General features: G+C 42.0%; 1 protein-coding gene across 1 annotated transcript in view; it reads left to right on the top strand.

Moving 5' to 3' along the window:
- Positions 1 to 13,044, top strand: part of ADAM22 (ADAM metallopeptidase domain 22) — a 194,043-nt gene that overhangs the window by 112,419 nt on the left and 68,580 nt on the right. Inside the window, exons 8-9 of the mRNA XM_070728164.1 lie at positions 2,080 to 2,150; positions 4,044 to 4,118. Coding sequence (XP_070584265.1) covers positions 2,080 to 2,150; positions 4,044 to 4,118 — 146 coding nt within the window. The remainder of the gene's footprint in view (positions 1 to 2,079; positions 2,151 to 4,043; positions 4,119 to 13,044) is intronic.

The raw sequence follows: 13,044 nt of genomic DNA, 5'->3' as shown, positions 1-13,044 counted from the left end.
ACCTGAGGGTGGCAGCTGGATAAAGAAAGGCTAGCAAAGTCTTTGGAAGGCAGCTAAAGAGGGGGTGTGGGAGAAACCAGGCTTACAGAGTTCTTTGAAGGCAATGGGGAGGGATGGGAATCCCTCACAGTCGGTGTGGTGTGGAGCATCCCATTGCAGCATCTCCTGTGCCAGAGCCCTCCCAGAACAGGCCTCTTTCCCAGGCTGCCTGCTCGCATAGCTGCCAGTAGTTTCCATTCAGGGAGAGAGCACGCGATTCGCCTCATCCCCCACATGGTTGCTTACAGGGCAGCAGCATCGTGTTGGCGGCGGGGATTCCCTGCTGACCATATGAGCGTCTGCAGCCTCCCTGAGCTTCCTACCTACTTTCTCATAGTCAGGGACGCTGCAACGGGCTGCATCTTCGGCGTGGGTGGTGGGGATTCCCTGCCTGTCACATGAGCATCAGGAGGCTTCCCAGGGCTTCCCTGACTGCTGCTGGACCTTTTTGGATCGCTTATCAGTCGCTCTGAGGATTTGGCCCTTGAACAGGCGCCTGCCATTTGGGGGGCAGTTCAGAGAGGAAGGGAGGCACACACCCTCCCAGAACGGGCCTCGATCCTGGGCTGCCCACTCGCACAGCTGCCAGTAGTTTCCCTTCAGGGAGAGAACGTGCGATTCACCTCGCCCCCCCCAGTGGTCGCTTCTGCTGCAACGGCCAAAAGAGAGCAGTGCCCATGGAGTCCTTAGGCGGCTGTGTCTCCAGAGCTGAGAGAATTGCATCTGGGGGACAGTGCCATGGTCCTGGCTGCCGGCGTTCATTCTGTCTCCTCCTCCTCCTTCTCCCCACCCGCTCTAGTGTGCCCTCACCCCCAGCAGCTGCGCTCGCCAATCAAGAAACCTTTTCACTTTTTTTGGTCTCTTCCGTGGGGAGCGGAATCAATAAGAGAAGGAGGAAGAGGGCACTCTCCTCTTCATTTCTGCTTCTACTTCCATTGCTCCTTCCAATAAAAACAGTTCTTGAGCCTGGGGGGGGGGAATTGGGGAGTTAAAGCCAACTGCTCTGGGCACCTTGAAGAGACTCCCCCAGTTGAAGCAGTTGCCAGGCATGGAGTGCGAGCCAGGGAGCCTTGTCTGAGGCCAAAGCACCAGTCCTCTGCCTGCCGCCACCATCGAAAACACTTTCAAGGAGGGTGGAAGCCCCACCGGCTGACAAAGCCGCCAGGCAGCTTCCCGCACGTGTCAATCCATTCTGGGCAGCTTGTGCTGTTTCCCCCCTCCCCCCACCCCAGAACAAGAATCCGAATGCCGGGGGTAATAAGGCAAAAGGGGTGAGTTTTGGGATTGCATGCATTATTCACTTTTACATTGATTCCTATGGGAAACATTGTTTTATCTTACCAACTTTTCTTCTTACGAACCTGGTCACGGAACCAATTAAGTTCATAAGGCAAGGTATCACTGTATCTTGTTTTTTTGCTAATAAATAACATGACTATCCCTGCCTATTTTCTTGAGTTCTGAATAATTCTTAAAATAGGTATTTATTCAACCTTATTGATTGATTGATTGATTGATTGATTGATTGATTGATTGATTGGATTTGTATGCCGCCCCTCTCCGCAGACTTGGGGCGGCTAACAACAGTAACAAAACAGCATGTAAATCCAATATTAAAACAGCTAAAAAAAACCCTTATTACTAAAACCAAACATACATACATACAAACAAACATACCATGCATAAATTGTAAAGGCCAAGGGGGAAAGAATATCTCAGTTCCCCCATGCCTGACGGCAGAGGTGGGTTTTTAGGAGCTTACGAAAGGCGAGAAGGGTGGGGGCAATTCTAATCTCCAGGGGGAGTTGGTTCCAGAGGATCAGGGCCGTCACAGAGAAGGCCCTTCCCCTGGGCCCTGCCAAACAACATTGTTTTGTTGATGGGACCCGGAGAAGGCCCACTCTGTGGGACCTAACCGGTCGCTGGGATTCGTGCGGCAGAAGGCGGTCTTGTAGATTTATGCTTTGTTCATTTTGCTGCTAAAAGTGCCTTGTCTTGCTTATCTGTCATTAAATTGATTGTGATGTGTGTCCCATTCAGAATTCTGGCACATGAATACTACATCACAGAAATTTGGTGTGAAATCAAGATATAAAAGAAGAAAAAGGCAGGTATGCCCTCTTGTCCTGTTATTTTTTTTTTTTGCAATCTTTTAAAAACATATTTTTTAAGCTTCCTTTTTCAGTAAATTCAAGACACATTATTTTGCCTTCTTTCTCAAATCTCCATTATAAGCCTCCCTTTTCATGCTGAGAACATTCAATTGCGTTCTTTGATAATAGATATAAATCCAAAGAGAATAGTTTCATCAGAGGCTGGGAGGGAAGCAAATGTCCCCTTCCATTTTGCCTGTTGTAAAACCAACAAAAAAGGATTTTCTGCAGCAGGATTTTTCAATGCAATCAAATTGAATCTTTGCTCTTTAGAATTTGGTCTTAAGTGGGTGTAATGATCACATCTCTTCAACATCAGGCATTTTATCTTCATTTTGATGAGTGACTTGCATCTGACTAAGCTGTGAGTCTACAATTTGTTCAGGGAATGGACACCATACAATTTCACTAAATATTTATTGCAGGAGCTAAAATATAAAGAAATAATAAATAATAATCTGACAGTCTCAAAATGGGTGAACAGTGCAGTCAGGCGGTAGGGAAAGCAAGTAGGATGCTTGGCTGCATAGCTAGAGGTATAACAAGCAGGAAGAGGGACATTATGATCCCGCTATATAGAATGCTGGTGAGACCACATTTGGAATACTGTGTTCAGTTCTGGAGACCTCACCTACAAAAAGATATTGACAAAATTGAACGGGTCCAAAGACGGGCTACAAGAATGGTGGAAGGTCTTAAGGATAAAACGTATCAGGAAAGACTTAATGAACTCAATCTGTATAGTCTGGAGGACAGAAGGAAAAAGGGGGACATGATCGAAACATTTAAATATATTAAAGGGTTAAATAAGGTCCAGGAGGGAAGTGTTTTAATAGGAAAGTGAACACAAGGACAAGGGGACACAATCTGAAGTTAGTTGGGGGAAAGATCAAAAGCAACATGAGAAAATATTATTTTACTGAAAGAGTAGTAGATCCTTGGAACAAACTTCCAGCAGACGTGGTAGATAAATCCACAGTAACTGAATTGAAACATGCCTGGGATAAACATATATCCATCCTAAGATAAAATACAAAAAATAGTATAAGGGCAGACTAGATGGACCATGAGGTCTTTTTCTGCCGTCAGACTTCTATGATTCTATATTAAGAAGATAAAAAAACAAGATTCTTATTAAGAAAAATAAATGCCCAGAATGTCAAGAACAGAGCAAACTCAAGATTGACTGTTTTATGACATTCTGAACATTTGCATTTTTAAAAAAGAAGTGGAAAAGCATCAATTGATACTACTTGCCTAAACATTGAACTAAGCATAGAAATTCTTAGCCTGTGCTCTGTATTTTGGGGTAGGGTCCTGGCCACTATTGATTAAGTATATATAACCTATGGGAAAATAACATCACACAGAATAGGCATGTTCTGATGTATATTTTTTTAAATGAGAAAAACACAAATATAAATATCAGCCATTAATAAAATAGACGGCTTTGACGATATAGAGGAATTTAATACATAGAGAAATTCACTAATGAAGCTAAAGGCTATAGGAGTTTCTTTAAAAGGATAGAATCTTATCAAACCGTATTTTGAAAATCACTTATTAAATTTATTTATTAAATCTGTATGCTGCCCATTTAAGTCTAGTACTGGTCAATATACAATATAAAATTATTTGTTATATTCTTCTAAGCTTACATTAGAATTAGATTGCTTAATTTTCTGTCATTCAAATGTTAGAAATTCTGATGTATTATTTTTCTAATTTGGTATCAGGAATTAATTTTAAGTGCAATGAAGGAAAGAAATCAGCTCAGAATAATTAGTCTGGAATCGGGTGTTTGTTGCTAATCTTTTAAAATATATACAGCATCTTCCTCTTTTTTTCTAGGTCCAACTGAATCTACCTCGAGTTGAAGATGAAACGAAATATGTTGAGCTAATGATTGTAAACGATCATCTAATGGTGAGGTTTTACATACAAGGCTTTTTAAAAGTTATAAATAATGCATGCATGCATAGCTTTGTGTCTATAATAGATTCAACAATAATGTACCTATTGCAAAATGATTCTAATCATTGCACTGAAGTCGGGCTGTCTGGAACTGTGCTGGAAGTCACTCAAACAGGACATCTAAGAGCAAAGAATAGATTGGTAATTATAAGAGGCCTTTGGCTTCTTTTTCCACAGAATACAATTTTTTTTCCTGAATAATTTCCTTTTAGCTCTGTAATTCATTCACAGATTTTTAAGAGCTGTTTATATTAACTATTGAGTGATTGGGCTACTTTTTTCCCCTGAAGTTAGAAGGTGGAGAACTGTACTAAAGACCCTCTGTATATTTGTTGCATCACACTGGAGATTGGAAATATTTTCCCCCCTTTAGTTATGATTATGTTCTCCCTAATGGTAAAATAGTTAGACCAAATATAGACAATTTTTTTGGTTTTTTGGAATTTTACAAATGTAGAGGTCCTTTTAGAAACACTTCTAATAGAAGACATTTTCTTGTTCACAAACTGTCGTCTATAATAAATGGACCTAGACTCAAACATCTGTTTATCAAAATGTATTATCCTATGATGCTATCTCTGGCTTTTTTTTCTGATCATGGGATCATATTTATACAAAACGCTAGGCAGCAATTATTAAAATCTAAAAATGTCGGGAAGGTTGATGTGAGGTCAGAAACATTCATGGAAAAGCAGATTATGTTAGAAGGTGGTACTTTGCTTTATGGCATATCACCTTCTTAAAAATTAGTCTGGAGCATCAGGGAGTTTAGCTATTGAAAAAGAAATCTGAAATATATGGAATAGAATAGAATAGAATTTTATTGGCCAAGTGTGATTGGACACACAAGGAATTTGTCTTGGTGCATATATACATTACACTGTGACTTTGCAAAATTGATTTAGATATGGGCAAAATTGGCCATGGATTTTTCTTAAAACTGCTGGTGCTAGAGAATTTTTTAGCGAATCAAATCGAATCCAATGCCAATATATTTATTTGAGGAGCTAGAATAGGTTTGAGCAATATTGAGTCAGTAAACCTCTCTGTAGGCATTCTGTTAGATGACATTACAAGTGCTTGAACAAAGGTACAGTATTTATTATTTATTTATTTATTAATTGGACTTTTATGCCACCCCTCTCCAAGGACTCGGGGTGGCTTACAACATATAATGGAACAATATATAACATTCTAAATCCAATTAATCTAAATGTATAATCTAAAAAAAACCCAGAAAACCATAAAAATACAGTCATTCCCATTCGGTGAACTTACTCTCAACACATTCATTGTCACGGGGACTAGAGTTTAGTGGCCCCAAGCCTGGCGACATAGATGAGTTTTAAGAGCGGGAGGTGAAGAGGGTGGGGCAATACGAATCTTTGTGGGCAGATGATTCCAGAGGGTCGGGCCCCCCATAGAGAAGGCTCTTCCCCTGGGCTCCGTTAAATGACATTGCCAAGTTGACGGGACCTGGAGAAGGGTGACTCTGTGGGATTGAATCAGTCACTGGGACTGTATGTCATGTGATAGGCTGAAGTGGAATGGATCATGCCCTCTGTCATGCAATTAATGTATATCTTGACTTGTTTAATCAAACTTTGTATTTCTTTGTAAGGATTCTCTGTATGTTTGGCCTACATATACATTATTATTTTTTCTTATACTACTGTATATGAAAGCAAATCCAGAGATAAAACTTTTTACAAGTCAGAAGATATTTCTCCCTCCTCCCCTTCATTTCCTGATTTTTAAAAATGGAATTTCCATTACAGTAGAATCATAATTCCTCATTTAGGTTCTGAGTAAAAGAGGGAGAGGATCTCATTTAAACCATTATATCAGGTGCCTCTTAGTAGAAGAAGAGGTTATTGATCGTTTTCTTGCTTCATCAAGAAGTAGGAAAGAAAGTAGCTGTATTTTACTGGGTGTCACATGAGACTCTTTGATTGTACTTATGTTTATATAGCTATCCATACTTGTGATTGCCAACCAGAGAATGATGTATGTATGTGTGAAAATGATTTTAGTCATTATTGCCAAAATCTGAGTTTAATTCTAATTCTAGTTCTGAATCTTCAGTGCAGCTATTTATAAAGTAATGTAATATACTGAAATAGGAATAAGCAGAGAGGTTTTTAACACCCATTAAAAACACCCATTATATGCAAAGTAGCGATCTTTGCACTATATCCTCAAAGCATATGGAAAATGAAGTAACTAATAGTAGTATTTATTTATTTATTTATTTATTTATTTATTTATTGGATTTGTATGCCTCCCCTCTCCGTAGACTTGGGGCGGCTAACAACAGTACCAAAAAAACAGCATGTAAATCCAATACTAAAACAACTAAAAAACCCTTATTGTAAAACCAAACATACATACATACAAACATACCATGCATGAATTGCAAAGGCCTAGGGGGAAAGAATATCTCAGTTCCCCCATGCCTGACGGCAGAGGTGGGTTTTAAGGAGCTTAAAAAAGGCAAGGAGGGTGGGGGCAATTCTAATCTCCGGGGGGAGTTGGTTCCAGAGGGCCAGGGCCGCCACAGAGAAGGCTTTTCCCCTGAGCCCCGCCAAACAACATTGTTTTGTTGACGGGACCCGGAGAAGGCCCACTCTGTGGGACCTAACCGGTCGCTGGGATTCGTGCGGCAGAAGGCAGTCTCGTAGATACCCTGGTCCGGTGCCATGAAGGGCTTTATAGGTGATGACCAACACTTTGAATTGTGACCGGAAACTGATCAGCAACCAATGCAGACTGCGGAGTGTTGGTGTTACATGGGCATTTTTGGGAAACCCCATGATTGCTCTCGCAGCTGCATTCTGCACGATCTGAACTTTCCGAACACTTTTCAAAGGTAGCTCCATGTAGAGAGCATTACAGTAGTTGAGCCCCGAGGTGATGAGGGCATGAGTGACTGTGAGCAGTGACTCCCTGTCCAAATAGGGCCACAACTGGTGCACCAGGCGAACCTGGGCAAATGCCCCCCTTGCCACAGCTGAAAGATGTTTCTCTAGTATATTATATATGTGTGTTTGATAATAAATTGGATCCTTATACTACTTGGAAAATATAATAGATTGAGAGTTTAAGCTGCTAAATATAAAACCAGTGTTCTGAAAAGAAGGTTCTTAGCAGATAATAACACACTGTGTGAATATGAAGAGATATAGAGTGTGAGCCATCTGCTGATATGTTGGCTGCTGTCAGAAACAGGTACTAATAATGACTAATAATTGGACAATGATAAAGCCAAAAACCCTGACTTTATTCTGGTAGTTTATAATTTGATGTAGACAGGGAAGAAGGGTGATGATGACGATGACAAACTGAATTGTGACTAATGGTGCTGACTTCTACTTTATTCTTCCTCCTCAGTTTTCCATTTTTTGTCACCATTCTACTGAGTAACCATGATTTTTTGGAAGATTCAGATTCCTTTAGCAAACACTTTCTTTTAAACTATTGTTGTATTTAATTTAAGTTTGCAAAATTTCCTTCTTTGAGTAGTAATCAGGGTCCCTTTAAAGGGTAGGCAAGGGACAATAGCCCAGAACCCATAGATGGAAGAGTCCCTTCCTAAAGGATAATTTAGAGCCAATTTGATCTAGTGATTAAGATCTAGTGGTGCATGTTGTGTATATGTGTGTGTTGTGTGTGTGTGATATTGATGAACCATGGCGTAGAACGCTGTAACATAAATCTGTGGCTTATTTAAGTGGCTTAATGTCTTAGATTTTGGATCACAAGTACAAAAGAGTAGAGGATGCAATGTGTTTGTATCTAATGTAAATAACACTAGTTAATAGCTATCTAAGGTCTAAACCTCAAGGAAAATAAAATGTTATAAACACAGCATTAGCAATGCAAAATATTACAAAAAGCCAAGTGTTTTATTATCCAATTGTATATTTCCTTTTTTCTACTATATTTTATAGTTTGTGGTTGCATTACAATACTATTCTCATGTTCCTTTCACCTTTTCTTTCAGTAATTAATATTAAGATATGGAATACAAAGATTATAATTATGATGGTATCATAGATGGCTAATATAGTTTAATTTTTTTGTAAATGTTTACAGAAATGCAGATAAAGAATCTTCTGAAATTGGCATTTTACAAGTACCTCTACTTAAGAACTTAATTCGTTCCGTGACCAGGTTCTTAAGTAGAAAAGTTTGTAAGTAGAAGGAATCAATGTAAAAGCAAATAATGCATGCAAACCCATTAGGAAAAAAATAAACGCTCGGAATTTGGGTGGGAGGAGTAGGAGGAAGAAGAGGAGGACAGTCACTGCCGAAGGAAGAAGATGAGGTGAGGGGAATCAAAAAAATCCAAAACTTTAAGACTTTTTTAAAAAAGAGGGACTCTGAGGCAGCAACGAGGAGCATGCGCCTCCCATACACCCGGTGCAAGGCTGCCTCCCATACACTGCACCAAAGAGAGAAACCGAGACGGGCGAGAAGGGGGAACCTCCCGCTCCTTTGAGCGAAAGGTGGCTGCTGCTGCTACCTGCTTCCTCTTCCTTTCCATGCTGAAGGATTCCCCTCTCCTCTTGCTCACTCAGTTTGTAGCTGGCGCCTTTCCTTCACTGTGGTGACTCCTCAGTTTGGCTGAAGCTGAGTTGATCCAGCTGGGGCAAAGCGCCCCTTTTTGCCTTTCCATGCCCACACGTTCCGGGAGGCAACCTCGCGCCAAGTGTATGGGAGGCAGCACAAGGGAGTCACCACAGTGAGGTGGTTTATTCCCTCTTCAAGTGCCCAGAGACAGGAAAATGTTTCATTCACTCTGGATTACAAACCATCTTAAGCGCCACCGAAAGCATCCTCTGGCAGCCCAGAAAAGCCCAAGATGGCCGGGATTAAAGGGGGAATGACAGAAAACTGGCTGGCCCTTTGTACCACTCTCAAATTTCCTGGAAAATTTCTGGGCTCGGGTCCTTAAGTAGAAAATGGTTCATAAGAAGAGGCAAAAAAATATTGACCACTCGGGCTTTATCTAGAAAAGTTCTTAAGCAGAGGCATTCTTAAGTAGAGGTACCATTGTACACATTAAGAGAGAATTTGAACAACTCTGTATTGCTTTTGTTGTAGCAAAATCTAATACAGAAGAATAGTCATACTGTTGAAAATGGTATATAGAGTGATACCTTGTCTTACAAACTTAATTGGACGAGGTTCTTAAGGTGAAAAGTTTGTAAGACGAAACAATGTTTCCCATAGGAATCAATGGAAAAGCGATTAATGCGTGCAAGCCCAAAATTCACCCCTTTTGCCAGCCGAAGTGCCCGTTTTTGCGCTGCTGGGATTCCCCTGAGGTTCCCCTCCCACCTCCGGACCTCTGTGTTTTTGCGATGCTGCAATTTCACTGAGGCTCCCCTCTCTGGGAAACCCTACCTCCGGACTTCCGTTGCCAGCGAAGCGCCCGTTTTTTGCACTGCAGAGATTCCCCTGCAGCATCACAAAAACACGGAAGTTCGGAGGTGGGGTTTCCCATGGAGAGGAGCCTCAGGGGATGCTTTGCTGGCAACGGAAGTCCGGAGGTGGGGTATCCCAGCGGCGGCAGTGGGTTTGTAAGGTGAAAATAGTTTGTAAGAAGAGGCAAAAAAATCTTAAACCCCGGGTTTGTATCTTGAAAAGTTTGTATGATGAGACATTTGTGAGATGAGGTATCACTGTATCACATATGTAAAAGTATGACCATATGTAAAAGTATGACATACAGTTCCCATCTGATCAGGTTGTTGGAATCCGCAATATTGAGGTCATGTTCTAAACTTCTTTGTTTTGATAATGTACCAGATATAAGAGGTGCCCAGACCCTCCTTTTGATGTTGCAACTTGATCTTTAAGAAATAATTGATACAGTATGTATTATATTTAAGAGCATTGATGAAGAGTTTCGATCAAATTAATTTTGATAAACCACTAGCACACTCCATACAAATAATTAACGATACACCAAAAAGTGTGACTCAGACTTGCCTCAGTTGTTACATTGCTTTTATTGTGAAAACATAAATTTAGCTGCCATATGGATGATAATTTCATAGCTGAGAAAAGGAGGTTCACACAATGACTTGTCCTTTCTGTTGATGAGTAAAGTAGGTAGATAAAATACTCCAGATATCACTGTACCTCTACTTATGAACTTAATTCATTCCGTAACCAGGTTCTTAAGTAGAAATATTTGTAAGAAGAAGCAATTTTTCCCATAGGACTCAATATAAAAGCAAATACCGTATTTTTCGCTCCATAAGACGCAGTTTTTTTCCTCCCAAAGTAGGAAGAAAAATCAGCCCCGTCTTATGGAGCGAAGATGCAGGCAGGGAGGGGGGGGAGGCTGAGAACTCGGAAGCGCCATCCCGCCGGCTGGCTGGCTAGCTGCTGCCTGGCCCCCTCCGCACCACCAGCGGCGCTACCCGCGCCAGCCAGCCAGCCAAGCCCCGCGCCCGCCAGAACCGGCTCCTCGCTCTTCCCTCGCCGCCCGCCGCGTTTGCAGGAGGTGGGGAGGGTCGGGCGGCCCGCCAAGGCCAGGAGGAACCCCGCTGCCCCCCCCTTCCCTCTCTCCGCCCGCCGCTGAGCCTCCTTGACGCCGAGAGGAAATGCCGGCAAAGGCTTTTCTCAGCGGAGGTCTTCAATGTCGGGGGCGCACGGGCGGTTGTGCGCGCTCCCTATCTCCCTGCTAGCCCACTCGGAATATTCAAAATAAGAAAAGCCTTTGCCGGCAAAGGTTTTTCTTATTTTGAATATTCCGAGTGGGCTAGCAGGGAGATAGGAAGCGCGCGCAACCGCCCGAGCGCCCCCGACATTGAATATCACCTTCGCCGGCCCCGTCACTGCTGAGAAGAACGGAGAGAGAACGAGAGTGAGTGAGAGCAACAGACAGCAAGATAGAGAGAAAGTGAGAAAGAGAGAGTGAGAGAAAGGGGGGGAGAGAAAGAGATAGCAAGAGAGAGAGAACAAGAGAAAGAAAGAGCGTGAGAAAGAAAAAAAGAGAGAAAGAGTGAGAGAGAGAGAAAGCAAAAGAGACAGAAAGAAAACAAGAGAGGGAAAATGAGAAGAAGAGAGAGAAAGAGGGGGAGAGGGAGAAAGAGAGGGAGAGAGAGAAAGAGAGAGGGAAAGGGGGAGAGAGGGGAGAGAGAGGGGGGAGAGAAAGAGAGAGGGAGGGAGAGAGAGGAGATAAAGGAAGAGGAGAGAGAGAAAGGAAGAGAAAGAAAGAAAGAGGGATAGAAAGAGAGAGAGTGAGAGATGCTCAGTGAGCCTTTCTTTGAAGTTGCCTTTCTTTCTTTCTTTCTTTCTTTCTCTCTTTCTTTCTTTTTCTCTCTTGCTCTCTTGCTCTCTTGCTCTTTCATTCTTTTTTCTTTCTCTTGCTTTCTTTCTTTCTCTTGCTTTCTCTCCTTCCTTCCCTCCTTCCATTTCTTTCATTCCCCCTCTCTATTTTTATTTCTCTTTCATTTTCTTTCTTTCTCTCTTTCTTGCTTTCTTTCTTGCTCTTTTTCTTTCTCTCTTTTACCTTCCCTTCCTCTATTTCTTCTTTTCTTTCTCCTTCCTACCTTCTTCCCTCCCTCCCTCCCTTCAGTCCTTCCTCTCTTACTCTCCCCTTTCATAAGTTTCCTTGCTTCCTTCCTCTGTTCCTGACCCTTCCCCCTTTCTTTCTTTCTTTCCTTCCTTCCTTCCTTTCCTCCCTCCATTTCTTGCTTTCCTTTTCCTTCCTCCCTTCTTTCCTCCCTCACTCCCTTCTTTCACTCCTTCCTCTCTTCCTCTCCCCTTTTTGGCTTAAAATATTTTTTTCCTATTTTCCTCCTCTAAAATCTAGGTGCGTCTTATCAGCAGGTGCGTCTTATAGAGCGAAAAATATGGTAATGTGTGTGATTGGGAAAACCACAGGAAGGGTGGAGGCCCTGTTTCCTCCCAGGAGATTCCTAGAGAGGCCCCACAGAGGCTTCTCCTCACCGTTTCCGGCACTGTTTCCTTCCAGTGACGGAGGCCCCATGGAGGCTTCTCCCTGCCTTTTCAAGTTACAGTTTCAGAGGCTCAGGTTTGTAAATGGAAAATGGTTCTTGAGAAGAGGCAAAAAAAAATCTTGAACACCCAGTTCTTATCTAGAAAAGTTCGTAAGTAGAGGCATTTGTAGGTAGAGGTACCACTGTATTGTTGCACATGATAAACTATTATTATTATTATTGTTGTTGTTGTTGTTATTATTATTATTATTATTTAGATTTGTATGCCACCCCTCTCCATAGACTTGGGGTGGCTCACAACAGTAATAGTACAATATATAACAAATCTAATAATTAAAAGTAACTAAAAAACCCTTATTAAAAAGAAACATACACACAAACATACCATGCATAAACTGTATAGGCCCGGGGGAGATGTCTCAGTTCCCCCATGCCTGGCGGCAGAGGTAGGTTTTAAGAAGTTTATGAAAGGCAAGGAGGGTAGGGGCAGTTTTAATCTCCTGGGGGAGCTGGTTCCAGAGGGTCGGGGCTGCTACAGAGAAGGCTCTTCCTCTGGGTCCCGCCAGATGACATTGTTTAGTCGACGGGACCCGGAGAAGTCCAACTCTGTGGCACCTAACCGGTCACTGGGATTCCTGCGGCAGAAGGCGGTCTCGGAGATATTCTGGCCCGATGCCATGAAGGGCTTATATATTATATTTCTGTGTCCTTGGGTCTGAATTAACACAGATGGTCAGTAAAATGGGGTATTACCTACACTGCAGAGGTTCAGAAGGAAGGATGATTTACCAATTCTTCACAAATGATTTTCTCAACATTGAAAATGAAGAATGACTAAATACTTTTTCAGACCTCTTGCAACTTTTACAGCCAAATTCAATCTGATGATCCATCTTTCT

Source organism: Erythrolamprus reginae, chromosome Z, assembly GCF_031021105.1.
Source record: "Erythrolamprus reginae isolate rEryReg1 chromosome Z, rEryReg1.hap1, whole genome shotgun sequence".
Lineage (NCBI taxonomy): Eukaryota > Metazoa > Chordata > Lepidosauria > Squamata > Dipsadidae > Erythrolamprus > Erythrolamprus reginae.
Note: the sequence above shows the minus strand (reverse complement) of the source record. Positions and strands in the feature narration are given on the sequence as shown.